Consider the following 27775-nt stretch of genomic DNA (forward strand, 5'->3'; position numbering starts at 1 on the left):
TAACCAGCCAGGCTACTATCCTCTGATGACTCCAGGTGAGACCTTTTGAGCTTCTGGGACTTCTTCAACCAGAATGCCAGACCTCCGTGGATTTATACTATTTATTTTTAGAGAGCTTAAGATCCTTTTCTTATTACACGTCCTCGCCCCCTTGCGTCTGTGTGGGACAGCACTCAACTAACTAGGCTGATTTCCGTGGACTACTTACCTACATATCCACTAACAATCGGGAGATTTTTTAGGGAATTCCTTTTAATGAGGGCTACTACCGTATTTGTTTTTAATTCCGAAGGTAACCTTCACTAACTCCACTCCTTGTCTATTTATTTATTTATTTTATTTTATTTCCGCAGGTAAACTAATATCAGTGTACACGCCTCCCGAGCGCATAACCTCCTGCGAGATTGTCTTAGGGGGCTCCGTACTGGCCCTCACTTTAGAGAACGTGCCCCACATAGTCTGCGCTCGCCTGCTGCCCGCGCCAGTCACGCAGCCCTGCCACGACCACCGGCCCTATGGACAGATGCCCGACTGCTGATATTCGAAGGAACAGGAAGGTACGATCACGCGTCAAGTCGACAAGATCAAACGCCTCCAAAACGTCGCTTTACCGTCGATGTAGTTTATGAACATTCAAACTGTAAGAACCGTTAAATTTAAACTTCAATGAAATCTACAATTGATTTAAAACCTTATTATTAAAGTGACTCTACAAACATTTAACAGGTACAATCCAGTTTGGATTGGATTTTTGCAGGATTGCAAGTTCAAAAAAATATACTACGTTTTGGAGCCAGTGAAAATCAAAACTTTTTGACACGCCAAATAACTGGCTACACTATTATTTATCATAATGTATAGTAGGTAAATATTATTATCCAAAGATCTTAAATGGTTCGGCACGACGTAGGACAAGCTACCTCTGATACCTAAGTCTTTTGTACATGTATCTTTATGTATCTACCCTCTACATGTCACAGAGTCCTGCAATTTTAAACAGAAATAATAAAATTAACTGAAGGACGTACAATATTTCTGAAACCAATGTCTGTTCACTCTAGTCCAAAATTTGTGCCAGAATTATTAATATTAAAAATGATAGAAGTAAAAAACATTATGCATGCTACTCACTATTAATTTAGATTGCATATAATGGCACGAATCCTAAAATAAGATTCTTGCAGTGCAATATTGTTCAGTAAATGAATAATTGATTACTAAGTTCTTACTGTAAAAACATCCTTTTCATTTCTAATAATAGTAGCATACATAATGAAAATTAAATAAGTAAGTACTTAAATATAAATGGATGGAGACGTAACGAGTATTCAAAGTTTACGAGAAAAAGTTTGTGGAACTTGATAAAGCAATCGCCCAGTGACTTACGACCGAAATATGAATGAAGTGAATAAAAAACATTAATGTTTTTGATCTATTACGCTTATTAATTACATTATTGAATTAATGAAATTATATTTAGTGAATCCTCTATCTGTAATGTTGATGTTTAGGTGTAATTTTGTGGTGATTAGGTTTAAGGGATGAGTTATGTATAAGTCAATTTTTCGTGTTTTTTCCGCGCAAATAACGGCTAGCCTTTGCGTTGTGCTGGTCAAACTGATCTTCCTTAAACAGATGTTGTGCACATTAAGTAACGTTTAATAATTGGGTGGGATCAATCAAGGCAAATCAAGGCTCTTTCGGCTACCGACAGAGATTTATACTACAAAATGGAGAGAGAAACCCAGCTCTGCGTGAAAGAAGTAAAATCATAAATCCTGATTGGTCTTACTATAGTTAAGGTGTAGGATATTCTACCAATGTGTCATTAAATCTTTGTTGTTGTTACTTCTATCTTGTTTTAAATCATGGTCATAAACATTAGAATAAATTACTTTTTTATTGCTGAGTTTCCGACGATGTAAACCGAAAACTATCAAAATTAAAATCAAACTTTATATTCCACCTATCATCATGAAGTGCCTGCTTTTAGGCATTTGCGTTGTTACATTAAAAGCATCGATTTAATGATCGTTGGAAAAAGACGCTTCTTTTCATTAATTTGTGCGAAACGCTTAATTTTTGTAGTCATTTATTTTAACCTTGTGTCTATCCGAATTCTACGCTAACATTCGTACTTAATGTATACTTAGTCATAGATTTTTGTAATTACCATATCTGTATAGAGTTCATAAGCAATACCTTTTAGAGAAGTAGCACACATGGTTTTATTTTTAAAGAAAATTTAATTTTCCTTATACAAAATTACAGATAAAAATATAAAAAGAAATTATACAGATTATACTAACACATTTTAATGCAAGAATCATTATTATATGTACCTATAAGATGCTGGTTCATCATGTAACGGATAGTGTCCTTTAATGTGTTAGCATGCAATGGGTCTTCAAGCAAATGTTGCTACTCGTAGAAATGGATTTTCAACATTGCGTGCAATTTTTTCATGGAACTATAAGTATTGTAAAAAGGTATAAAATAAGTATAGTAGTATTTGTGTTTTTACTTGATGCAAATGACTCCAACTATCTTTGAAATTAAATCAAGTGTTTTACCATGGTTACAAGTAAGAGATTAAAGCAGTTGTTCTTTTAAACCTACTGTATTACAAGAATCCAAAATATTATTGTGATTATTATTAGAGATTATTTTACGATTATGTCTGCTTTAATAATTTCATCGTTGAAAGAAAAAGCACAATAGTTAAAACGTAATGCACAATTTGTTGTTTTTTGTTCAAAGCGCAGCTGGGGATGGTCTAAGTAGGACTTATACTTTAAAATATGGTTTAAAATAGTAATATTTTTAGATGCGAAAAGTACCTGTTTTTGTTTATTTACAATTGTATATTTTAGATTGGTCGATAGACATAAAATATTATGAATAGACTAAGTACATACTACTTACAGCAAAAGTTGGTATGTGTAAGCACAAGTTTCTGAGAGGTTTTTTATGATAAAGGGTATTACATACCTAGTTATATTTTAAAACCATCCCCGTCTCTGCCTCAGCTTCATAATGTTCCAGCTAACGCTTCTCGACCAATGCAAACTAAAATAACTAGGTTAATCTCGTCTTATCTAATAATTGAGTGAACTGAGTCTCGATGTCTTCTATGTGATTCGTTTTTGTAACTTTCGCTGCCATATTTTTAACGTATCTTAAGAAATCAAGGGTGTAGCCAGACGGAACGAAAGCGGACCCAAAATAGTTCCCTGCGTAACACCTTTTAAGTACTAAAAAGAATCGTTCTCTCTGACTACTCCCTTGCATGTAATTAACCATATTTTCTTATTGATTTATCTTGGGCACAATATAATGAAATGACATATTAAAGTAGGTGTTAAAAATATTCTGCCTTCCATGGGGTTCCGATAATGTACAAATAAAGTAAGATAATCTAATTGTATTAATAATAATTATTGTACTGTTTAGCCATTGTTGAGTTTCAACGGAAAAAACGGTGTAATTAATATTGTTTAGAATATTTTTCTAAACTTTTATAATTTTGGTGGCGCTAGTGGCAATTCGCAAAAGTTTTGTAACTTGTGCGCTAGTTATTTAACGTAAATAAGTACGTAATTATTTGCTGTTTTCAAACAATTTTGCCAAAGTTAAGAAAACTAAATATTGTATGCTCAAAACTACAATATAGACGCACTTTATTATTCTCGGAATCCCCAATCCCTTGCCCAATCTTTAGTAGTCAAATAGAAAGTAACTACTAAATGAACTTATGAATTCTCTTCAAATGTACAAAATATGTACTAAGACACTTTCGTTACAATAGATTATTTTAAGTAGTCCGCACATTTGTTAATTTAAGAAAGATCTTTTCATAATGTCCATTTGGTGTGTTCCAGTTTTTCAAATCCGATTATCAATACACAAAGATCTAGACCAAATCGATTTGAAAAACAACATTTTAAATGTTTTTTTATTTATAATATTTTGAGAGCAAGCAGGCTGGTCCCTGTTTTAACTGATATTCTATAATATTAAGTAAATTTTATGGTCACTACGTAGCGATCAATTTGAAATTAAATTTAAGCGATGTAAATTAAGAAGAATGGTGTAATCAATTGACTTGTTAAAATTATTTATGTATTCTGGAAAGTTACGTAACTACTTGATGTCCTGATTAAATTATTGGAAAATAATACAAGTTGTTGTTTTATTGCTAACATTGCTTTTTCGCAAAAACTTTCAAAAATGTCGATTTTTACGTCATGCTCGATACGCCATCTACCGGTGTCGTATTTATTGTATGAAATCGTCGTTTTAAAAGTTCCTACCACCGATAGATGGCGTTAGGTTGCGGGTCCACAAATCTCTTAGTGCCATCTAACGTAGAGTAGAAACTATTATTTATTATTATCACAAAAATCATAAAACCCTCAAAAGGTACAAAAAATATGTTAAAATATGTCCAAACCCATTCAAGTCTTTGACAGCATTTTTGCGATAATGAGACAAACTAGTAGATTTTGAATTTTTTTGTATTTTTTAAATATAATTCACAGCAACATAATAATACTACACTATGATCGTATATGCCTAGCAGGATTGGAAGAGGCCCTTGCTCTTCATTTCTTCGAACTCCTTCTCAGCATCGTACGTCCTGAAAAAACAAAAATCACATTTGAATACTGCTTTAGACAAAAAGGTGGCTGTCAAAGCCGCGAAGGAGACTAGAGACGACCTTTACTTGACTTAAGGCAATGTATAAGTATTGATTCCCAAGTAAAACAGAGAGAGAGTGAGAGACACCTAAGTTACGGTCCAATTGGAATCTGCTATGCACAAACTGGTCTATGTAGAATGCTATATTTTTTGTGCATAAGTAGGTAGGTACACAAAAAGCAATCAAATCAAATCATTTATTTATTTACATACAGACACGGTACATTTGATGGTAAAAAATAATATAAATTAGATCCACATGTCTCGTTCAATGTCAATTCCTCGAAAATAATTCAACAATACTGAAATTGTAACTGTCCCTAATTAACATTTGTAACAAACTACCAATGGATTTCTAATCATTTCTTATCAATTAATAATCTATTATTAACACCAATTAAATCTACTTTGTAATTAACTAATACAATACAGACCACTTGAAAGAACATGAGAAATCAAGTTATTTTAGTACTGACGTCACATTTATGTTTCCAGCTGGGCTAGGATGCGCGCGGTAATATACTTAATCGACGTCAAAATGTATGGGCAAAATCGATAAAATAGCGTGATAACCGCTTATTGCGGCGCGCATCTTAGGTCTACAGATACTGTACCAGGCACTTCAAGTAAATAAAGGTATGATAAATAAATCTACCCCACATTGATTTAACTTTTAAGAACCTTGCTAAGAATAATAAAAAATCAATCACCTGTAGAACTCAGCGTAACGCCTCTTGCGTTCAGTTCCGACCAGCTCCTTGTATGCGAATCCAGATAATAAGGCGACGGTGATGGAAATGTACAAGTTGCGCTTAATGGCGGCGTTTAGGAGGCCCCTCATCGCGGGTTTGGTGACGGTCGACACTGCTTTTTCTCCGGCCATCTAAATACAGAATTAAATTATTTTAGTGTCTAGCAGTTATTATTCGCAAATTTAGAAAATATGTTGTCCTTTTAGAAGCTTAATAACTAGTTTATTTGTATAATGGATGTGTTATTGGTTCAATCCCAGAATTTGTAATCAATTCTATTTATTATTATCTGAGCCGCACCCATGATGCATTATAACTAGGTACCAGACTTTTGCTTTTCACAGTAAATCTGACTTGGAGATAGCTAGTAGGTTGATTTAGTTCAGAGTAATAGAACACTGGGTTAACTTACATTTTTGTTGCAATTTTTAGATAACCTCTATGAAGATAGAAATTGTACAGACCGATAAATCTATAACGTTAATTATGAAAAAATGGAAAGAATCGGCTCGTAAAAATTATGAAAGTGTAAAAATTACTCAAAACCTGGAAAATGGGCTTTCCTAAAATCACGTAAAGCCATTATCTCGTCTTACATAACCAGCCAATATTTTGACAGAAACCACTTTATGGGTAATTTATTTTGAGAAAGGGTGATAAATATAATTACGTTAAATCTAAATAAATATTTGATAACACGAAACACTCACTTTAATTACGTTATTTTCCAAAAAATGTTGCGGATTACAGCACGAAACAAATGTCACTTTGTTCTCAATTACAAATATCGATTTTGTCTGCTTGAGGTTTGAATCGATTAAATTTCTTAGTCTAAGTTTTCATTGGCTATCTGACATGTGATATCCAATATCAACCAATAGCAGCACGCAATGCATGTTTTCAGTTACAATTTTACGTTCCTATCTACGCATACGATGAAGTTGAAACTTTTTAAATGTTGTTTGGATTATTTTATGAAAAAAATGCCATAGAAATCTTGTCCCAACTAATATTATAAATGCGAAAGTAACTCTGTCTGTCTGTCTGTCTGTTACGCTTTCCCGCTTAAACCTCGCAACCGATTTTGATGAAATTTGGCATAGAGATAGTTTGAGTCCCGGGAAAGAACATAGGATAGTTTTTATCCCGGTTTTTGAAACAGGGACGCGCGCGATAAAGTTTTTCTGTGACAGACAAAATTCCACGCGGGCGAAGCCGCGGGCGGAAAGCTAGTTATGTTATAAAATTATTATTTCTGCCAATTCAATGGCAATTTTATAGTATTTGTCAGCTTTGCAAAGTTATATTTTCACTCATGGATGGATAACCTCTCTCCAAGATGCCCCAAGTCAAGTAAAACACTTTTAAACACTGATTAATATTAATCTAAGACTGGTGATGTTTAAATTTTTGAAACGTTAGCTATAGGTCTAGCGCTATCTCGGTCCGTGCCCGAGGTATGGGAGGGTCACGGGAGGGGTGACATCGACATATTATGACGAGACAGAGCGTAGGTACAAATCAGTGGGTCTAGACAAAGTGCAAATTATAATCGCAAACCAGTCGAAAAGTGGTCGAAAAGCCCCTTTTTTGTATGGAGTTTTGACGGATTCGATTTTCGATTCGATCAAAAAGTGCGTTTTGTCTAGGGGGGCTGAACCACATTTGAAGGTCTCGCTGACATCCCAAAACACCCTCCCATCCAGCCCCATACCCCAGGCAATGACTAAGCGCTAGCTAGACCTATAGTTAGCATAAAGTGGACTCCAAGCGACAGTTTGGTGTCCTTAGATCACACCCATGGATAAGATGACCTGGGTGATCAGTGGACGTGAACTCTAGTTCAATTTCTTTGATCACCCAGGTCGTCTTATCCATGGGTGGATCAAACGACACCAAATTGACGCTTGGGGTCCACCACACCTGAGTGATCAAAGTGGAATACTACTGGTGTTGTGGTGTACCTCAACTCCTCTAGATTCTGCTTTAGTTGTGGTTTGCGTTTGCGAGTTGCTATGGATTAGAAGTGAAACAACAAAATATTTTTATTCATTTATTAATAAACTAACTTTACAAATTTAATAATAGCAGAACAATAATATTCCTTATTTCTTTTCATTCATAATAATATGATAATAATTCACCGTGACTCATCGTACTTTATGAATATAATTATATGATTTAAAAATAATCTAGAACGACAGTGAAAAGCAACTTACAGAAAATAATGCACAATAAAAGGGGATAGACGAAAATATCGCCCCGCCTTCGACGACGCGCTACAAAAATATTACAATAACATAAAAGTTACATTTATTGTATCAATTCTTTTATTTACCATTTCTGCACCTATTTACACGTTATATAATGTTTACATACCAAAACTATAACCTATCTCATGTGTGGTGTAACCCCTATGCTATATTTATAGTGTTTTATACTATTTTGTATTTCTCTTTCTTCATACATATATAAATGTATAATATAGATATTTTATCGGCATAAATTACTATCATTAGTTGAAAATAAAAACAAAACAAGAAATTAAGGATAACTATACACCCAATGTACACAGCTAGTTGAGAGTTCATCCACTACGCTATATGATACAAGCTAGCGAGTCGCACGGTTCAGTATAAGGCTTCGCGCTCCTCCGCCTATACTATGTACAACCACTCCCAATGTCGAAAAGAAAACACTTAATAACATATATTAATTTCCCCATCTATACATAGAAATTTACAAGAGATTTTATCGAATTTTAAACTAATAAAAACGAGGAAAAAAAACAAGTTTCGTCACGCTCATAGGGCACTGGCAGGCACCTGCTTACTACACACGCTCCCTACGCCCCTACGCTACTGCCTATCGTCACCGCGGGGACCGTACGGACAACTAATGCAAAACCACCGATAAGCTATGTTCCAAAAAGCTGTCCAAAAAGGTACAATTAAACTTCACACCCACATATTATTGCTCAGAGTATACAGCCTAAGACTTAGGAACCGCGAAAGGAAAACGTGCAGCACACATGTCCACCATACTAACTGTATTAAATGCTAAATTTTTAATCGACGAACTGGTTATTGCAAGGTTAAATTTAGAAGTGATCAATTTACACTTTGATGGACGCGATTGGCGCCGGGTCGGACCGGGTCGAGACCCACATGTGACTCAGCTGATTGTGATCAATAAATACTAAATCTAACGAACAAACTAACTCAATTTAGAAATTCGGTCACTTATTTACAGTGCAAAGAAAAATACTAGCTTAAAGTATACTCTAAAACGATCACTGGTCGACGGGATTAATTTGGGTCACTACTGTGGACAGGACAAACGAACAAAAGGGGCATCAAAATAACAGTTTTAAGATACTGGAAGCCCGAACAGACAACTGTTTGAAACACTCAGTCACAATTATTATCTTTTCACTAAGAAATTATCTGTCAAGTTTCACTAAATTACAATTATTGGTCGTGAATTCACTTACATAATACGCTAACTTTAAAATAGCAGCCAGTGTCTTGAGTTGGAACGCGCCATCTTGGAATCTCAGCGTAAATTCAACATCACATCTAAAATTGATAGTTAAAAAAATGCACGAGTGTAAAAAAGTTTAACAAAGTAGACTGGTGCTAATCCTATGTATTTGTAATTAAAAACCGAACTGATTCCAACATGGCGCCTTCCCGCCAAAACTAATTACACTACGCGACGTTCATTTCCATGGACGCCGTTCCGTTTCATGTGCAAAAAGGTATGAAAATATCTTTTAAAACTTTATGCATTTATTTCATTTTTATATCTCTCGGGTATTTATACTATTATAACGATGTGCCTACAAGTCGAGTGCTCTTTTGTACAATAATGATACATCTCTATTCACTAATAAACTAAGGCTTCCACTGAAGGCGTCTCGCCTAGTGGCAAAGAGATATCGCTCTTAACATTACTCAAGAAATGAACTTACGATTATAGAAGTCGATTTTATAGTGAATGGTAACATGATTTGTTCACTAAATTAAAGTCAATATGCCGCGGTTCACTTTGTAACACTTAACTGCTCGAAAAAGAAACGCGATGTGAAAAGTATAAAACACATTTATACAGATTCTTATATATTTTTCAAAACCATTAGAAATACCCTATTTTTAAGCCCAATTATCCGAATGAATTGGTGTTCACGACTTAAGCATGCTTATTAAGTTTTCGTGATCAGTTACAAATACAATTTACTTTTTGAAAATGAATAAATGTGTTTCAACTTCTTATCTAGTATACATTCATTTAAAAATAGAATTTGCGCTCGGCCAATAATAACAACATTCTACCTGTACAATGATGACGTAACACCAATCAACATCACAACCATCAAATTATAATTACATCTTATTACAATTCGACAGTCACGTTGAATTGGTTATAAATACAGGCAACTCGTGATAGTATAAATCACTTTATATGTGCACTTGAATCACTTTTCATGAACATTAATTATCTCATCTAGTATTGCACGAATTATTTTACTCATAATATTTCCAAAAGTTTGAGATTCGCCGACGAATATTATAAACCCTCTCAGTGAGAACATAAAAGTCGCGTCAAATTCTGTAATCATCTGACATTTCTGTCAACTAATTACAGCAGTTGACTACATCAAGGATTAGTGATTCAAACGCATATTAACAAGTTTGTTTACAAAAAATATTTACATCCTCGACTGTTATGACATTGTAATAAGTCTGATATAATGTAATTAGAAGATAAAAAAATACCCAAATAATCGGTGTTCATGATCTTATTCATTTTATTTGTCAAAAGTAGTGAAGTGATTGAACAGAAATGTCAAAATATACAGCATAGTGTCAAAATAACTTGAGGCCCCGATGTTCCTTTGATTTTATATACAAAGACGATAAAACAATAAAATAAAAGTATCAAAAGGATTTTTTGTCAATATAATAATGTATTAAACTTAAAAAAATTAAAACGAATTCAAAGGGAAAGGTTTTCTTTGATTTATAAACGGGCTAAGTCTTTAAATATGTATTAATTTTCGCGTCTAAAGGTCATCGAAAATCTAGTACATATTTTTGCAGCCTTTCTGGACTTAATCTACCCCCAAACATAGCTTGCTGAGCAGTCGAGGATGAGATACGTGCTACTGTAGAAGTAAAGATATAGAAGAACATTTCAATAAAAATCTTTCTAGAAAATTCGAGAATTCTGTTCACGTAAGACTCAAATATGTGAAATGAAGAACCACTTGCATAGTAAAAAGATGGTAAATCTGAGTTGAATGAACCTCAATCTGTTTTTATAAAAAGTTCTGTAAATTAGGCTAAAATAGACTTTGCAAGCTTTTATTTATAGTCCACGTGAAAGAAACAACAAAGTAAAAATGCGTAGCACAGCGTATTTTGCATTGACATCGATTTAGTATAAGTATAATATAATTTACAACGCATTTATAAGTCTTTTATGTCAATTTAGTATTAGACAGCGGTTTCCAACACATAAAAAATGTCTACAAACGAAAATTAAGAAAAACTAGAACTTCTTAACAACAGGCGTGTTTAACACATTAAATTCCAATAGATCAGTGACTAAAAGTTATCACCCTTTATAAGGGTATATTAATCGAACGTAAGGTCCTACGGTGGCGTACGTTAAGCCTTGTTCACACTGGTCGAGTAATTTAGGCGAGTGGTGAGTAATTTGGTAGCTAAACGTGTCCGAATACCAAAAAATTTGTCGAGTAGGTGACTAAATCGTTCATTCGAGCCAATCCATTTTGAAAGGCGAGAAGTCAGTGCGAGTATTTTAGTAAATAAAGGCGAGTCACTTCACTAAATGACTGGACTAAACACTTGTAAACTTTACTCGATCAAAGTGCGAGTATTTTAGTTGCTAAAGGCTTGTCACTCGACTAAATTATTGGACTAATGAGCGCATGAGCGCAATCGCACCTGGTGTTAAGTCTAAGTGAGATGCAGTCTAGGATGGTACATATCTGCCTATTCACTCTCGCCTTGAAAACGCCCGGATTATATGGTCGAGTAATTTAGTAACTAAAGGCTCGTCACTCCACTAAATGACTGGACTAATTTGGTCGAGTATTTTAGTGACTAAAGGCTCGTCACTCCACTAAATGACTGCACTAATTTGGTCAAGTATTTTACGCCCGTATTCACAAACGATGCTGGCTTATGTGAAGCAGTAAATCGAACGCACAGTGTTGAATAGAGCGCTGTGATTGGTTCGTGTGTCACCCTGTGCGTCCATGCGCACTGTGAGACCTCTTAGTAATTTTTGTTAATACGGGCGTTAGTAACTAAAGGCTCGTCGCTCGACCAAATGACTGGACTAATTTGGTCAAGTATTTTAGTGACTAAAGGCTCGTCACCACTAAATGACTGGACTAATTTGGTCGAGTATTTTAGTGACTAAAGGCTCGTCACCACTAAATGACTGGACTAATTTGGTCGAGTATTTTAGTGACTAAAGCCTCGTCACCACTAAATGACTGGACGAATTTGGTCGAGTATTTTAGTGACTAAAGGCTCGTCACCACTAAATGACTGGACGAATTTGGTCGAGTATTTTAGTGACTAAAGGCTCGTCACCACTAAATGACTGGACTAATCACTTGTAAACAGAACTGTATTCGACCAAAGTGCGAGTATTTTAGTGACTAAAGGCTCGTCACCACTAAATGACTGGACGAATTTGGTCGAGTATTAGTGACTAAAGGCTCGTCGCTCGACTAAATATCTCGACCAGTGCGAGCGAGGCGTGACGCGGTTGGAAGCCGCCGCCGCTTCTATATCTTTACTAGTCTAGCGGGAACACCACCGGCTGCAACAGCAGCGGACGCGCGGCGAGCGCGCGGGCCCGCCGTCACTTGCCGTCGCGAGACGCGCGCCGCCGCCGCACCGCGCCCGCTAAAGGCGTGCCTTCGCCCACTGGAAGGAATAGACGAGATTATAAAATTGATATGGCTTATTGGAAAACGAAACTCAAGTCTCCTTAAAGAAAGCCTTTCGAACTAAGGCCCAGAACAGACGGTGAAACGCAACTGCAACGAAAGTGCAACTTTCTGATGATTCTTATGAATGAAACTGAAACTGAAAGTTTCAAACTGGTCGCGTCATGTGTGGTCTCTCAACGGACGCTATGGCAGAAACTTAGATGCAACTCAAAAGTAACTAGCAGTTGCAGTTTCGTTCCAGTTTCGTTGCAGTTGTGTTTCACCGTCTGTTCTGGGCCTAAGCGTCACAGACAGTCCTCTGGGCCTAAACGTCACAGACGCAGCGTCTTTAGCTTTGGTCTTGTGCCACCAACGCCGCGTCACTAACTCGCTTCGAAAGGCCTTTAAGACCAAAGCTAAAGACGCTGCGTCTGTGACGCTAAGTTCGAAAGGCTACCTTTAGAAAGAAAGAAAAAATATCTTTATTTAGCATACAATACAAAGAAAACACATTATATGAACAAGGAGAAAAAAAAATACTTTACGTTAATAGGCTAGTTGCCTAAAAAAATTTTTTTAGTCCGTAATGTTTAATATCAAAAAATATTGGACACGTATATTTTTATTTGTCAATCTAACAAATAATTACATAGTTATGGTGCGTTGAAGTTGCGCACGACGTCACAACGTGCGGCATTTTTAAGCAAGCGTTGACGTCACGGGCCTCTTCTTATGAACTTTGGGGCGCTTTATCTCTTTAAATTTTCATTAGTTTGAAAAAGTGAAAAATACGTGTAGAGTATTTTTTGATAAGTTAACTGACGGACTAATTAAAACTCTTGCTTTTTGACCCAGGCAACATCCCCATTTTTGTTCCGGAAAATAAAACCAAGCCCTACTTATGTAGACCTCGTGAACTGACGGTTTGATAGTTTGCAAAATGCAACTGGACGCAGGCAGCACAGGATTGGTCTTTGCGGAAATCATTGGGAAAAGTCTTTGTCCAGGAGGTGACGGCATTTGATAAAAGCGAAACGGGTCAAATTACAAAATTGGTTCTGTAAATATCGCTTCTGTAAACATACTCGGGTACAATGGTAAGTGACCACGACCAAAGTAAAAGCATGGTTTCTTGACAGCAATGTAGTCAATATTTTTTTTACTTTTTCTAAAAATGAATACACTATGTGCTGGTATGCACAATATTTAATCTCTGCATATTTATCTTGATCACATTCACAGTGTCAGCATATTTACCACGTAGTGTTGATGCAGTGACGTTATTTATCTGTAATCTACAGAGTGTTTGGTAAATGGGTATATGAGACGACACTAGCCCATGTTAACATGGGCATATAAATGGTATGGTGAAGTCAGAAAATTGATATCTTCATTTTAACTATTTTAATTTTTATACAAATCGGAATTTATAAAATTTATTTTGTATGAAAATTTAAAAAAGTAAAATGATGATATCAAATTTTTGACTTCACCATATCATTTATANGGCATATAAATGGTATGGTGAAGTCAGAAAATTGATATCTTCATTTTAACTATTTTAATTTTTATACAAATCGGAATTTATAAAATTTATTTTGTATGAAAATTTAAAAAAGTAAAATGATGATATCAAATTTTTGACTTCACCATATCATTTATATGCCCATGTTAACATGGGCTAGTGTCGGCTCATATACCCATTTACCAAACACCCTGTATATCGTATAAATACTCTCGTAGTTCACGTTAATAACAGAGACTAATTACAACCCTTGTCTCATTCATACGGTCCCCTACCATTGCACACACTACAATAAATGTTGGAGAACTGTAATAAAAGGTACAGTCGACAGCACATCAGACTATACATTTTCGTTGCAAAGTCGCCCCTATCACAACAACGTAAAATACCACAGTGTTTGCGTTGACGTGCTGTCGACTGTACAAAGGTTGAGTACAAAAGATTGAAACAGATAAATAAACAACTCACCAGCACTCCTAGTTTTCCGCCTGGCGGGCGTGGTATTGGTCGGCGCTGGCGCGGCAGGCGGCGCGGGCGCGGGCGGCGCGGGCGACGCGGCCGGCCCGTGACGCACCGAGCGTCTGGGCGCCGCGCCCTCCCCGCCCTTAGTCCGGCCCGGGGCTTTGGCTGTCACCGCTTTAGGTGTCTTCCCGCGCACCTTGCAGATTAGTGGCTCGTCGCTGTCGCTGTCCGAATCCTTTTTCGGCTTTCCTTGGGGAGTCGGTGCGACCGGTTTGGGCCCGTCGACGCGGCGCGGCTTTTTCTTAGGTCGACCCGCGGGCGATAACCCTTCCTCGCAGCTGACGGTGGACGCGCAGGAGCTTTCGGACTCGCGGCGCTTGCGTTTCGCGGGCGGTTTCGCGGGTGCCGCGGGCGGTTCCGCGGGCGAAGCGAGTTTGCTGGACGCGCGCGTGCGGACAGAGGAGCGCGCGACGGCGAGCGCGGACGGCGACGGCGACTCGCGCTTGTATTCGGGCGCGGGGATCTCGATGAGCAGCTGCTCGAGCAGGCTCTTGTCGGGGAAGTCTGCTTTTAGTGGCAGGCGGTCGAGCTCGGCGGGCGGTTCGGTCGCGCCGTTCTCCGCCGCCGGCTCTTGGTACGGATACCGGGGGGGTGAGGAAACGGGGGCGGGGTCGGGCGCGGGCGCGTCGCGAAGTATCGGCGACGGTTCGCGCGGAGTTTCGCCGTTGACTCGCTCATGATTAATGTTGCCGTCTCTTTCTCTTTCTAGCTCACACTCGCGGTCCCGCTCCAAATCGTCGTGGTCGTGGTCGGCGTGCATCTTAGCTAGCGCTGCCTCGATGTCGCCGAGGTGCAGTTGCGGCGCGGGTTCGTATCGCGGCGCAGTACGAGCGAGTCGCTCGAGCAAGGCCGGCGGCGGCGGTGACGGGGCACGAGGCTCCTTTCTTTGCGGCCCGGGCGGAGATTGAGAAGCCTGGTTGGGGGACTTCTCTGATAATGCATCCATGGACTCGATTCCCGAGTCTTCTCCTTGGGCATGGGAGGCGGGCGAGCGCGGCGTGTCTTCGGGCCGGACGCGCTCGGCAGCCAGCTTGCAGTAGGAGCGGTCCTTGGGCCGGTCGCGGCGGCGCGGCGAGCCCGCGGGCGGCGGCGAGGCGCTCCGACTCGTCACGATTGTACCGACGTTGGTGGAGCCCGGGGGATCTGGAACGCAGATCACTGCCGATTAAAAATATTTCGTCATTATCTGAACACAAACGAATAAACCTTGAAACAAAAGTCACTCAAAGGAAAGAAAAAATGTGGCATTGAGTAAGGCCCTTTTCACATGTCACGGCGCCGGGTACCCGGTGGTGAAGTGTATGGGCATGGTACGTAGCTATCACATGTTCCGGCGTAATTAATCCGGCATGCCCATACACTTCACCACCGTACCCGGCGCCGGATAGCCGGCAACCGGGACATGTGAAAAGGGCCTAACAGTGTTACTAATCGGTAATTTCTTTACCAATGGGTAACAGTGTTACACAAAATGGTGTGACTCAACGGGAACAAACGCAAATAAATTGTTTTACTTTCACATTGGTACAAGACGGGAGACATAATGGGGGCCTTAACCGCGGAAACTCGAGTGTAAACCGGCCCATATCGCGTACATTTTTGCACGCTCCTTAGAACGCTTTCAAATTAGGGCGTTAGGAGCGCGACTGCAACGCGGCAGCGGCGTTTTTATAATGTGAATGCATTCATCCGCTGTCACATAGTATGAAACAGCAGCGCGTCTGTCGCGCGTTTGTCGCGCTGCTAAATCGCCTAAATATGAAAGCGCTCTTGCACGCTATATAGCAATTTGAATATACTTCTTGAGCTTTTACTACACATGAAATGTGTTAGACTGCCATTCAGTTTCGAGAAGACAATAAAATATGAAAGACCCGACTTTCTTTCTTTAACGAAATATGCATGAATGAAAAAGACATCTCTTGATTCATTTCAATATAGCAGTGACGTAGACGTAGTTTAAAGTTTACCAACCCTCACCCAATTAATACATAAGTGAAAATAGCTGCTTCGATTTTACTAGTGAATCAAACTTTTGACAATCTCATTTTTTTTCTATCTGAAGTCATATTCAAGGATGATTCAAGGTAAGTAGTAGAAGACAAAAGTAACCGGTGCAAGAGTTGGATTTCAAATTATGATGGTCCAAAGATTTGTCACTCTCCTGTTGCTACTGTACCATGAGTTTTACGTTGCAATGCTACTTACCTACTTACCAAATCAATTTTGAATAGTTCCCAGCCAATTTCAGTCAAATTCCTTTCAGTTCTTACTTACCCCAGCAAACACGCAGTAGAAGGATATACCAAAAATTTACTCTATCTATAGTCACTAATAAATACAATAATTTTATTTTTATTTTATTTATTACCAGACCTTAATCACCCATCCCGCGCTTGAAATGAAGTAGTTACCACACCAGTCTGATATTTTTTTATAAGCTATCAAATCTCTCATAGATTTTGTATAGAAAACCGGATTATGACGTCGCCAGTTCGCGAAATCAATTGACTAATTTATCACGTCACGCTTTACTTTAGTGTAATTTTTAAAGAAGTTACGACTTAGTGTCAAATAAAGTCCGGTCGCCAAGCAGATAGAATGAGGGTTTTCGCGTATGATAGATCCGCTAGATGGCGGGACGTGGATGTGCGGTCTGACTGCTGCGTGATTGGTGGATTTTGACATATCTGTCAATGTCATGTCAAAAATAACCAATCCTGCAGCATTTGGACCTCGCGTCTTCGTATTGCCATCTGGCGGATTTTTCATACGCGAACACCCTCATTTCGTCCAATGAACCTTATCGCTTATGACGTCCTTATCGCTCACGTGTAATTATATTGCTGTCGCGCTCGCACACTTACTACAGCCGCGCGTCGCACAGTCGCGACAGCATTAAGGATGTGTTAGCTTGGGGTCATTGGACGAAATTCTATCTGCTCGGCGACCGGACTTTACACAAACGCTTACCTCACTAACTTTTAGTACACAGTACCGACATTAGTCGGCCGTTTGGTGTAGTGGTTCAGAACGGACTACTATGCCGAGAGGTCCCGGGTTCGATTCCCGGCCGGGCAGAAATTGAAATGATGAATTTTAATTTCTGTGACGGGTCTGGGTGTGACTATGTATAATATTTATGTATTTAAAAAAAAAAAAAAAGTATATAAGTAGTGTATATCCGTTAAGCTAGCACCCATAACACAAGCATTAAGTTGCTTACTTTGGGGCTAGCTGGCGCTGTGTGAAATTGTCCAAAGATTTATTTATTATTTATTATTTATTATTATAACACGTTTCCACGCGACTTCTTTCACCCAGGATTGAATTATCGCCAAATTAACGTATTTTCCATCAATGATTCACAAAAGACAAATTGCAACGTAAAACTCACCACATCAGGGGTTTACTAATATCATTATTTTCTGTTTTTATAAATTTGCCCCAATTCCTTATAGGATAAGCCCCAATATAAGTCCCAAATGTATCTGACATAATAGGCTATTTGATAACATAATAACAAATAACATAAAAATTAGTAAGTAACAAAGAAAATGTTTACAAAATGTACATTTATTTTAATCAAATTGCCTATTTTGTCACGGTTAACTTCTAATCGAGTCTGAAGTTAAAGTACAGCCAACGAGAAGCGATACCAAATATAAACAAACCCAATGTCATGGGTGAACCCGTCTGACTTTGACATATTTTGGCGGGAGAACGAGACATTACGACAAATACACAAGATGGGAAGAGACAGAATATATTGTCAACTCGACAGTCGTATCGACCTTTTGTATCGCTGCTAGTTGGCCGTACTTTAGATCCATTTTGGGATGTGGTGCTAGAAAACTAGAAGTCTCTCAATTTTCTTTACCAAGAGTAAGTCAAAATTAATGTATATTCACATCTTTTTATACCCTTCATTCTCAAATGTATGATCAGCGTTACCGACCATAGATTTGTGTATATTCGGGTATATACAAAAAACCCAGCCTCTAGCAGAAGACGCGACCATACATAAGTTATTTAGAGCTCAGATTACAAGTTAAATATGTACAGAAATAATTAAAAATGTGTGAACAGATGAACTTAATGCACTCTGAATGTTACTATAAATATATACATAATAAATATAATTATAATCTATACAAAACCAGTTAATTTTACAATGTGAACTGTACTATTGATATAAGTGATCAAAGAAAATAAAAATATATTATTATTATCCCTCCAGTAGGTCGCACTTTTACCATTAGCCAAGCCATATTGATTAATTTTTAATTGTTTTATTTAATTTAAAATTACTGTTAAATATAAAACAAAAGTGTGACAAAATGGGAAGAGGGTTTTGAAGTAACAATTTCGACATATTTTAAATTTTTTAAACATATATTTAATTTTTAAAATAATATATTCAAAAACATTTTGTACTACATAACCTAGAGTAAAAAAATGTATGGCCCGATACACCTTCAAAAATAAATTAATTTTAAACAAATCAAATGATTTCAAAGTGTTTAAAAAGTACATAGAATGTAGGGTAGACAGAAAATAAAGAGTAGTAACTATCTTAATTTATCAATAAAAATTTGTCTAGCTATTATTTTATCAATTTCCTAATATAAACCAATATTAATGTATAACAGGTTGTGAAAAATAGTTTTGTGATGTAAAATTATGATATAAGATTGTATATACAAATGCATTTAGTTATAAATTTAGAGCTATTTACATTAAAATATTAACAATAATTATTTCTGTACATAACTGTGTATGTAAAACATACCTATAATAAATATAGTGCAAATTGTGTGAGTCGTCTTTGAATAGAATTTTCCAAATGGCCAAAATAAAAATACAACAACAGATCATACCTAAAAGACACTGCATACATACTTACTTTTTGCACTTAAAATGGTGCAAAAGATAATAGAGTACAAATATACTCTTTATTTGAAATACATTGACTATAAAAAATAGTTGTACTAAGATAATGTAATATACAGAAAAAGGGTGAGCATGAAATTGCATTCTAAATAAAAACCTGATAATTCTAAGTTGGTCCCGCATCAAAGAACTAATTCAATCTAAAGCCCGGTCCGTGAGCACGTAGAATTATGTCCAATGACCCCTAGCTACCCATCCTTATCGCTCGCGCGTAATTATATTGCTGTCGCGACTGGCACCCGCAGTGAGTGTGCGAGCGCGGTAGCAACATAATTACGCGCGAGCGATAAGGATGGGTAGCTAGGGGTCATTGGACAAAATTCTACGTGCTTACGGACCAGACTATAACTAAACACAATTTCATACCCACCCTGTATATGGTATCTGTCCAGCATGATCTGCAACTTAGAAATGAAATGAGGTAGTTACATAGTTTTGGTAAATTCTACAAAGTCGAAGTATAATCTGAGCTCTAATATAGATCGTTTCATCCACGAAGACGCGCCCCACCTTCCGCTAATGTTTGAGTGTTATACACGCTAAATATCCATGAGTGTACGCACACTACAATAATGACGCTCGGATTGCTCGGATCAAACTCCCCGCACCCGCGATTCCAACCAAAAATTGGTGGGACGCTTCTTCGTGGATGAAAGGATCTTCAGTAATCTAGTTAACGCACTGCTGCGGCGACTTAGTGCGAGGCTCCCGGTACCCACCTGGACAGCTGCCATGGCTCGTCTTCCGCTTCTTCTCAGAGGCCAGCAGTCCGTTTGGGGAGGTAATAGCACTATCAGTCAGTGTCCGTTTCAACTTATTGTCACCTTCACTACTGCGCCGCGCCTCCACAAACTTAGACGCGTCCGCCACGTCCTCCGCACTTAGCGTCCGTTCCAAACACTTGAGCAACAAACTGTCTATCTCAGTCTCCATAACACCACTCTTAACACATTCACTACTATCCGTGTCCGATTGCACTGTCTTCCCGTCACTGGACTTATTATCACATTTCGCACCATTATCTACTTTTGGAGTCGGTAACTTCTTTTTCTCGTGGTTGTTCGGCTCTCTGTAGCCCTCGTTTTGAGCGTACTTGCCCTCCTTTTCTAACAGGTCGTTCCGCCACTCTTTGTCCCGCTCTTTCTCTATCGACTTGCCGTCGCCGAGGAGCTTCGACTTTTTCTTCTGCTTGAGGGTGTCCAACGGGACTTTGTTGTTGAGTTTATAGTCGTGCGACTTGGTGACTATGTGGGAGTTCTTGGATATCGTCTTCATGCGATACACGACGTTGTTGTCGCCTGCCGCGATGATCTCGGGCTTGATCCCGTCGCCCTCCCCATAGTGGTTGTTCAGCTTAATGCTCTTGACTAAATACTCATCAGTCTTTTCTGTGCTATCGCTCGATTTGGACGCGAGCGATTGCGCTTCTTCCGAATCCCTCCGATGCGGTTTCTCGTCCGTTTCGAGGGCTTTCCGGATTTTGATTTTCTTGGACTGCATGTCGCCCAAGCTGAACTTTTTCTTTTCCTTTTTGGAGTTCTTGATGACGGCGGAGTTTCGTCCTCTCAGGCTTATGTGTAAGGGAGGGACTCGGAGTTCGCCGTCCGTGGGTTTGTCGCCCTTGGGGGGTTGGTTGACGAAGCTGACGTCCGCTTTGTAAACAGGCTCGTTCTTATCGAGTTTTAGTCTCAGCTTGATGGATTCCTTTTCTCCGGGCGGCGATTTAGGAGCGTCGGGTGTCGCTGGCGCCTTGGCGGCGGCTGGCGGGCGCGGTAAGGCAACTTTGGTTTTCCCATCCCTCACGATCTTGTCCTTGAGCGTGGCGGGCTTCTCCTTTGCGCCGGCGGTGCGCGGCTTGCCGCCCTTCTGCGCGAGTTTCTCCTCCCGCTCTTTCTTCAGTTTATTCTTAAGTTTGAGTTCCTCCTCAGCCTTTTTGGTGTCCTCCTCTGTGGTGGTGATCTTGGCGATGCCGAACACTTCTGGTTCGACGCAGTTTTCTCTCTTTATAGGAGTTATTAGTTCTTTTACGGGAGTCGGAACAGGAGGTTCGTCCTTTTCGGGTTCTTTCGGAGGCGGCGGCGGCTCAGGCGCGGGCTCGTCGTCACGCATGAGGGTCTTGATGAGATACTGCTTGCTCTGCTCCTCGATCTCGTGGGCGGAGGCCTGGGAGCCGACGGTGGCGGTGCGCGCGTGCCTCGCGGGCGGCGGCGGCGGCGGCTTGAAGGCGGGCGGCGGCGGCGGCGGCATGGCGTCTCGCTCGTATGCCGGCTCGTCGAGGTCGAGGTTGAGGTCGAGGTTGAGGTCGGCGCCGAGCGAGGGCAGCAGCGTGTCGAGGTCGCACGCGTCGGGCAGCTCGGGCAGGTCCAGCGTGTCCCGGTACGGCTCGGACCAGTCGCTGGCCGCGCGTTGCGTCGCTATGTACTGCTGCTGGATCCATTGGAACTCCTGGAATGTGAGCGAGAGGATTAGCTAGACGAGTGCAATGATATTAGAGTTCTATTTCAATGGAAGGACTGCCGAAAAAATAGAGATTTTCATTCTGGATGAACTTGTTTCGATGATTATTTCGTCGACTTGAATGATCATCATTAAAATATTTGATGAGAAGTTACCAAAAAACCTAAAAGATTGGACGCGAACTGCATCTAGAAATGATTCCTAAAGTTGACCCTCAAAGGTCCACAAAAAAGTCATGGGGGCTACGTTGGCGAGTGTATAACTTGGCATATTTTTTAATAACTCCCGTTTGTTAAATCGGGACGAAATTTGTCAAAAAACCAATAAAAAAGAAACATCATAATTCAATGGGGGTTTTCGCGATTGAAAAATCCGCCAGATGGATGGAGACGGGAGGTCCAAATGCTACATGATTGGTGGATTTTGACATATCTGTCAATGTCATGTCAAAATAACCAATCATGCAGCATTTGGACTTCCCGTCTACGTATTGCCATCTGGCGGATTTTTCAATCGCGAAAACCCTCATTCAAACCAAAATTTGACACCTATGAATCATATTACAAAGTTTTAAAGTGGTCTCAGGAACCTCTGGTCTAAATTCACATACATCTTCTAAAGCATTTGGCCCACTCACCTGGAACCTCGACCTGGTCTTCTGGTCCATTGACGTGGTAGACGGCGGCAGCAGCACCTTCAGGTCTTCGGGAGAGAACCTGGCCTGCGGCTGGTGCTGGGCCGGCGTGGGCGGACGCGGGCGCGGCGCCTGCTGGCGGTAGGGCGGCGGCGACGATGCAAAGGCGGGGAAACGCGCCCGCCCTACGACGGTTGCGTTGGGCGCGGGCACGCGGTATGCTGGGCCCGCCTGCTGTGGAATTTATTTTATTTTATTTTATTTTATTTATTATTAGGCATACACAACAAGTAACAATCACAAATAATATATAAAGAAAGTAACTTATGCTTAGATCTAGACCATCACTCAAATAACGTGTACACACAGCATGGTTAAAATATTGCATAAACAGTATTATATTGTCTTAATTAACAGAAATAAACAGTAACAAATAGGTAACAATACTAGCTAAGGAGAGCCAAAAGATAAGGAGACATGTAAAGTGCCCCATAAGGGCTACCTTTTCTTTTTAGCTATGTCAAAGTAATGCCCGAAGAGGAAGCGCAGTAGAGGATCTTTTTGACGTTGCGACGGAATCGGACGTGCTTAGGCTCGAAAATATCGAGATCTAGTGATGTCGATGTTTTGCTATCGTTCTGTAGCAGTTCATTGTAAAGCCGACACATTCGTACTACTGGGTTGAAAAAGGACGTGTTATTCTTGAATACTTGCAATACAAATGTCTTTTTGCGGTTTCTAGAAAGAATTCTGGCGTTAAAGTTAAGCAAGGAAAGCAAAATAGGGGAGTCAAAGGCAGAGTGCAAAATCTTATGTAGGTGAAGAAGATCCTGTTGCTTTCTACGCACTATCAATGGTGTCAACTTGAAGTGGCGAAGCCTGTGAATTATGGGCGATTAAAATAATATGCATGATTTTTAAGATCGCTTTCACATTAGGGCGTCAAAAGTGCGACAGCAGCGCTGCAGCGGCGTTTTTGTAATGTGAAGGCAGACACCCGCTGTCATATAGTATGAAATTATCGGCAGCGCGTCTATCGTGCGTTTGCAGCGCTGCTAAAGTCACCTAAATGTGAAGGCACTCTCTAATCAGAAGATTTTAGATGATGACTAGTTGGATTTTAATGTTTGTCAAATTCATTATTTATTTATATCCCAAGGTCTATTTTTGATCACAAATTTTCAAAGGTCTGTGCAGAATGAAAAATAAATTTATGGTGATCCTTAGGATGGAATAAGGACCGACAATAATGTCTTAGGTTTTTTCTTGGTGCTCGCACACTCACTGCGGGCGCCCGTCGCACAGTCGCGACAGCAATATAATTACGCGCGAGCGATAAGGATGGGTAGCTTGGGGTCATTGGACAAAATTGTACGTGCTCGGTGAATAGACTATAGTAAGTGTACTCACCGCCGGCGGCTGCTGCGGCGGCTGCGGCTGCGGCGGCGGCGGCGGCGGCGGCGTGTGGGGCGGCGGCGCGCGCGGCNTCGTTATCGTGTTGAAATGTTCATGAGACTGGTAAGACTTCTTCAGCATACGATAGCATCGTTTTCTCCAATATTTATTTGTATTGGAATTGCTCAAGTTTAACTTCAGTTCTTTTTATAGGTTACACTCTATGTCCAGAAAAACAGCCCCAGATTTTTATATTTCCGCCTGTATGTTTCACCTGCTTCTTCGTTTACTTTGGTATCATTTCGGACTTTACATGTCGTCGCACGTATTGTCTGCATCGGATGAAATACGATTTATCTTGATCTCATCAGAAAACAGCACATTTATCCATTGAGCAAAAGCCTAATGTCCATACTTTCTTGCAAACGCCAATCTTGCTTCTTTGTGTTCCATCTTCAGTAGTGGAACTTTTCGAGGAACTCTTCCTACAAGCTTTGCCTCCACCAGTCGCCTTCCGACGGTCCTCGCAGATACTCCAGCAGTCGGTTCAGGTCCAAAAATCTCGCTCTTGATCAGAACGAAACCCTTAAAGGGGTCTCTCTTTGCGAGAGTGACCATTCTGCGATCATCTTGTGGGGTTGTTTTTATTGGTCTCTTCCTTCTAGGCATACTTTCTGTGGTTTTATGATTTTGAAATAAGCCACTGCATCGTAGATTTATGTTTTTGGAACATTTCAGATGATCTGCAATTTACCGGTATGGCCATCCACACTGATAAAGATTGATTATAACTTAGCGCATTGTTGCTTTTCTTTCAGCCCATTACCTTTAATAATTTGATGAGTGTTTAACTCGCAAGAAAAGAATATCGCTTTTCAAATTGACGCCGAAATTACAAATGAACAGAATAAAAGCTATTACTTTTTATTTTTTTTAATTTAGAAGGAAAAACTTAAGCGTCCCTAATTAGGTGGCCAGACCGTCCGTACCATAATTACCGATTCATGTGATTTGATTAAGATTTTTTATTAAGTTAGTAAGTTTTTTTGTTGTTATTGTATTCTGTTAAATAGAGTACTTGATAGTCAATATGTTTACAAAGAAACAGCCAGTAATATTGAATGAAGCTCACAATAATAGGATGTAAACACTTAGTATTGCTTAGTATTCTTTCTGTCCCTAATTAGTTGACCACGACTGTATGTATAGGTTTTTTTACTATGTCCCGCTTCTGACGGAAGAATCCCGCTATTTTCACTCAAAAAGTATCAAAGTCCCGACTTGGCGAAAAAAAAAACTGGCAACGCTGAACGTGACACAAAACTAAAGGAAAAAAAACCGACAAGTGACGTCCCTAATGAAGTGACGAAAAAAGCAACGTGACACAAAACTAAAGGAAAAAAAACCGACAAGTGACGTCCCTCCCACCTCCATCTGCCTACTATCCTGTGTTTCGTCCCTAAGTATCAAAAATGAGGGGGTCTCTGCCGATGGCCCCTCTGCTCCCCTGGGTCTGAGTGCCAAGCATCCCAACATTATCAGTGCTTCACGACAATAAGCAGTTAACAGTCACACATGGATGTACTAAGAGGGGCCAGGTGAGAGCAGCTACATCCTAACACTAGCACTGCTTCAGGACAATACGCTGTGCTAAGAAGAAGTCAACACTTACCTGAGGATGCACCAAGGAGGAGCAGGAGAGAGCAGCTGTCCCCCTAGAAATGGTAAGCCTCTAAGATAAGTACAACCGCTCCGAAACAAGTCTGATACGCCCCCTGGAAATGGTACGTCTCTAGATCCTACCATATGCTTCGTCCTTAAGTGTCTAAGTTCCTATGCCAGCGTGTCCCTCCTAGGTTTAACAGCTGGGTATGCGTACGCGCATGCACTAACTTGCGGCGCGGGCGCATCCTTTTGTAGCAAGTTGACGAGCAGTGACATACTACGGATGCGGGCTACGTCTTGCTGCGTCATCATAGCCCTATCACTTCTTCAAGACCTGGCAAGCAAAGCTGAAACCCAGGCAGAGCTGAGCCTTAAGTGTCTAAGCGCGGAGATCCTGCCTGTGCCCCTCCCTGGGCCCAAATGGTCCACCCTCTGGGTCTGAGTGCTCCTCCCTGGGCCTAAATGCCCCTCCCTGGGCCCAAATGCCCCTCCCACTAGGTCTGAGTGTCCCTAGCTACTAACCTGTCCGTCGTCCAGCCGCTCCAGCTTGGCCTGCGGCTGCGGCTTGGGCCGGGGCTGCGGCGCGGGCGCGTCGTTCTGCAGCAGGTTCACCAGCAGCGGCGACGACATGGCCACGGTGGGCGGCATCATAACACTAGCACTGCTTCAGGACTATACGCTGTGCTGAGAAGCAGTGAACACTTACCTGAGGGTGCATTGAGGGGGGGCCAGAAGGCAACTACACCCTCCCCCTCTCCATCTACCTACTTACCTTGTGTCTCGTCCTCAAGTGTCTAAGTGCGAGGACCCTGTCTTTACCCAGGGGGCATAACGCTCCTTTCCCCTGGGTCTAAGTGCCCCTTTCCCCTGGATTTGAGCGTCTCTCCCCCTGGATTGAGCGTCTGTCCCCATGGATTGAGCGTCTGTCCCCCTGGATTGAGCGTCTCTCCCCCTGGGTCTGAGTTCCTCTCTCCCGCTGAATCTGGGTGCCCCTCACTTTAGGTCTGAGTGCCCCTCTTCTCTGGGTCTGAGTGCCCCTCTTCTCTGGGTCTAAACACAGGTGTGTTTAGATTGTATCCAGGTCCGAAGCTAGGGACCTGATTGTACTAACCTGTCCATCGTCCAGCCGCTCCAGCTTGGCCTGCGGCTGCGGCTTGGGCCGGGGCTGAGACGCGGGCGCGTCGTTCTGCAGCAGGTTCACCAGCAGCGGCGATGACATGGCCACGGTGGGCGGCATCATAACACTAGCACTGCTTCAGGACTATACGCTGTGCTAAGAAGCATAGAACACTTACCTGAGGGTGCACCGAGGGGGGCCAGAAGGCAACTAAACCCTCCCTTATCCATCTAACCTACCTACCTTGTGTCTCGTCCTTAAGTGTCTAAGTGCGAGGACCCTGCTTTTACCCAGGGGGCAAAGTGCCCTTTCCCCCTGGGTCTGTGTTCCTCCCGCTGGATTTAAGTGCCCCTTTCCCCTGTAATTGAGCGTCTCTCCCCCTGGATTTGAGCGTCTCTCCCCCTGGATTTGAGCGTCTCTTCCCCTGGATTTGAGCGTCTCCCCCTGGATTTGAGCGTCTCTCCCCCTGGATTTGAGCGTCCCTCCCCCTAGGTCTGGGTTAAATGTTCCTCCCGCTAGATTTGAGCGCCCCTCCTTCGTGAATTTAGAGCAAGAGGGACGCGTTTGAGCGTCCCTCCTCCCTGGGTCTGAGTTCCTCTCTCCCCCTGAATCTGGGTGCCCCTCTTCTCTGGGTCTGAGTGCCCCTCTTCTTTTGGTCTGAGTGCCTCTCTTCTCTGGGTCTGAGTACCCCTCTCCGCTGGGACTAAGTGCCCTTCATCCTTTGGACCTAAATGCCCTTCCCACTAGGTCTTGAGTCCTTAGCTACTAACCTGTCCGTCGTCCAGCCGCTCCAGCTTGGCCTGCGGCTGCGGCTTGGGCCGGGGCTGCGGCGCGGGCGCGTCGTTCTGCAGCAGGTTCACCAGCAGCGGCGACGACATGGCCACGGTGGGCGGCGCGGGGTACATACTAACCTTAGCAATGCTACAGGACAGTACGCAGTGCTAAGAAGCATAGAACACTTACCTGAGGGTGCATCAAGGGGGCGCCAAAAGGCAACTAAACCCTTCCTCTCTCCATCTACCTACTTACCTTGTGTCTCGTCCTCAAGTGTCTAAGTGCGAGGACCCTGGCTTTACCCAGG

General features: G+C 41.0%; 3 protein-coding genes across 4 annotated transcripts in view; 1 reads left to right on the plus strand and 2 right to left on the minus strand.

The window, feature by feature from the left end:
* The window catches only part of LOC114354924 (uncharacterized), a 58309-nt gene extending 54126 nt beyond the window's left edge, over positions 1–4183 (plus strand). The window contains exon 25 of the mRNA XM_028307525.1: positions 354–4183. Within this exon, the coding sequence (XP_028163326.1) occupies positions 354–538 (185 nt within the window). The 3' untranslated portion in view covers positions 539–4183. The remainder of the gene's footprint in view (positions 1–353) is intronic.
* Positions 4184–4499: 316 nt separating this feature from the next.
* On the minus strand, positions 4500–6267 carry cype (cytochrome c oxidase subunit cyclope). 2 transcript variants are annotated; one of them, XM_028307509.1, is made up of 3 exons: positions 6164–6267; positions 5412–5584; positions 4500–4639 (listed from the first exon to the last, which is right to left on the minus strand). In XM_028307509.1, exons 2-3 carry the CDS (start codon positions 5582–5584, stop codon positions 4576–4578), a joined length of 237 nt encoding a protein of 78 aa, XP_028163310.1. In that variant the 5' UTR covers positions 6164–6267; the 3' UTR covers positions 4500–4575. The 2 variants fall into 2 exon arrangements, with proteins under 2 accessions (XP_028163310.1, XP_028163319.1); XM_028307518.1 differs by lacking the exon at positions 6164–6267 and adding an exon at positions 5866–5969.
* A 1533-nt stretch (positions 6268–7800) lies between these two features.
* The window catches only part of Ncoa6 (Nuclear receptor coactivator 6), a 39025-nt gene continuing 19050 nt past the window's right edge, over positions 7801–27775 (minus strand). The window contains exons 9-15 of the mRNA XM_028307805.1: positions 27465–27635; positions 26675–26763; positions 26100–26238; positions 22521–22751; positions 20146–21871; positions 14420–15631; positions 7801–12421 (exon numbers count right to left, since the gene is read on the minus strand). Coding sequence (XP_028163606.1) covers positions 12357–12421; positions 14420–15631; positions 20146–21871; positions 22521–22751; positions 26100–26238; positions 26675–26763; positions 27465–27635 — 3633 coding nt within the window. The 3' untranslated portion in view covers positions 7801–12356. The remainder of the gene's footprint in view (positions 12422–14419; positions 15632–20145; positions 21872–22520; positions 22752–26099; positions 26239–26674; positions 26764–27464; positions 27636–27775) is intronic.

The sequence above is a fragment of the Ostrinia furnacalis genome, unplaced genomic scaffold (assembly GCF_004193835.3).
Source record: "Ostrinia furnacalis isolate ACB-3 unplaced genomic scaffold, ASM419383v2 OfSCF0195, whole genome shotgun sequence".
Classification (NCBI taxonomy): domain Eukaryota; kingdom Metazoa; phylum Arthropoda; class Insecta; order Lepidoptera; family Crambidae; genus Ostrinia; species Ostrinia furnacalis.

Coding starts and splice junctions, on each gene's coding strand:
- cype (XM_028307509.1), bottom strand. CDS start 5,584: ATGGCCGGAGAAAAAGCAGTGTCGACCGTCACCAAACCCGCGATGAGG. Junction 4,640..5,411: donor CGTTACGCTGAGTTCTACAG/GTGATTGATTTT, acceptor TTGTTTTTTCAG/GACGTACGATGCTGAGAAGG.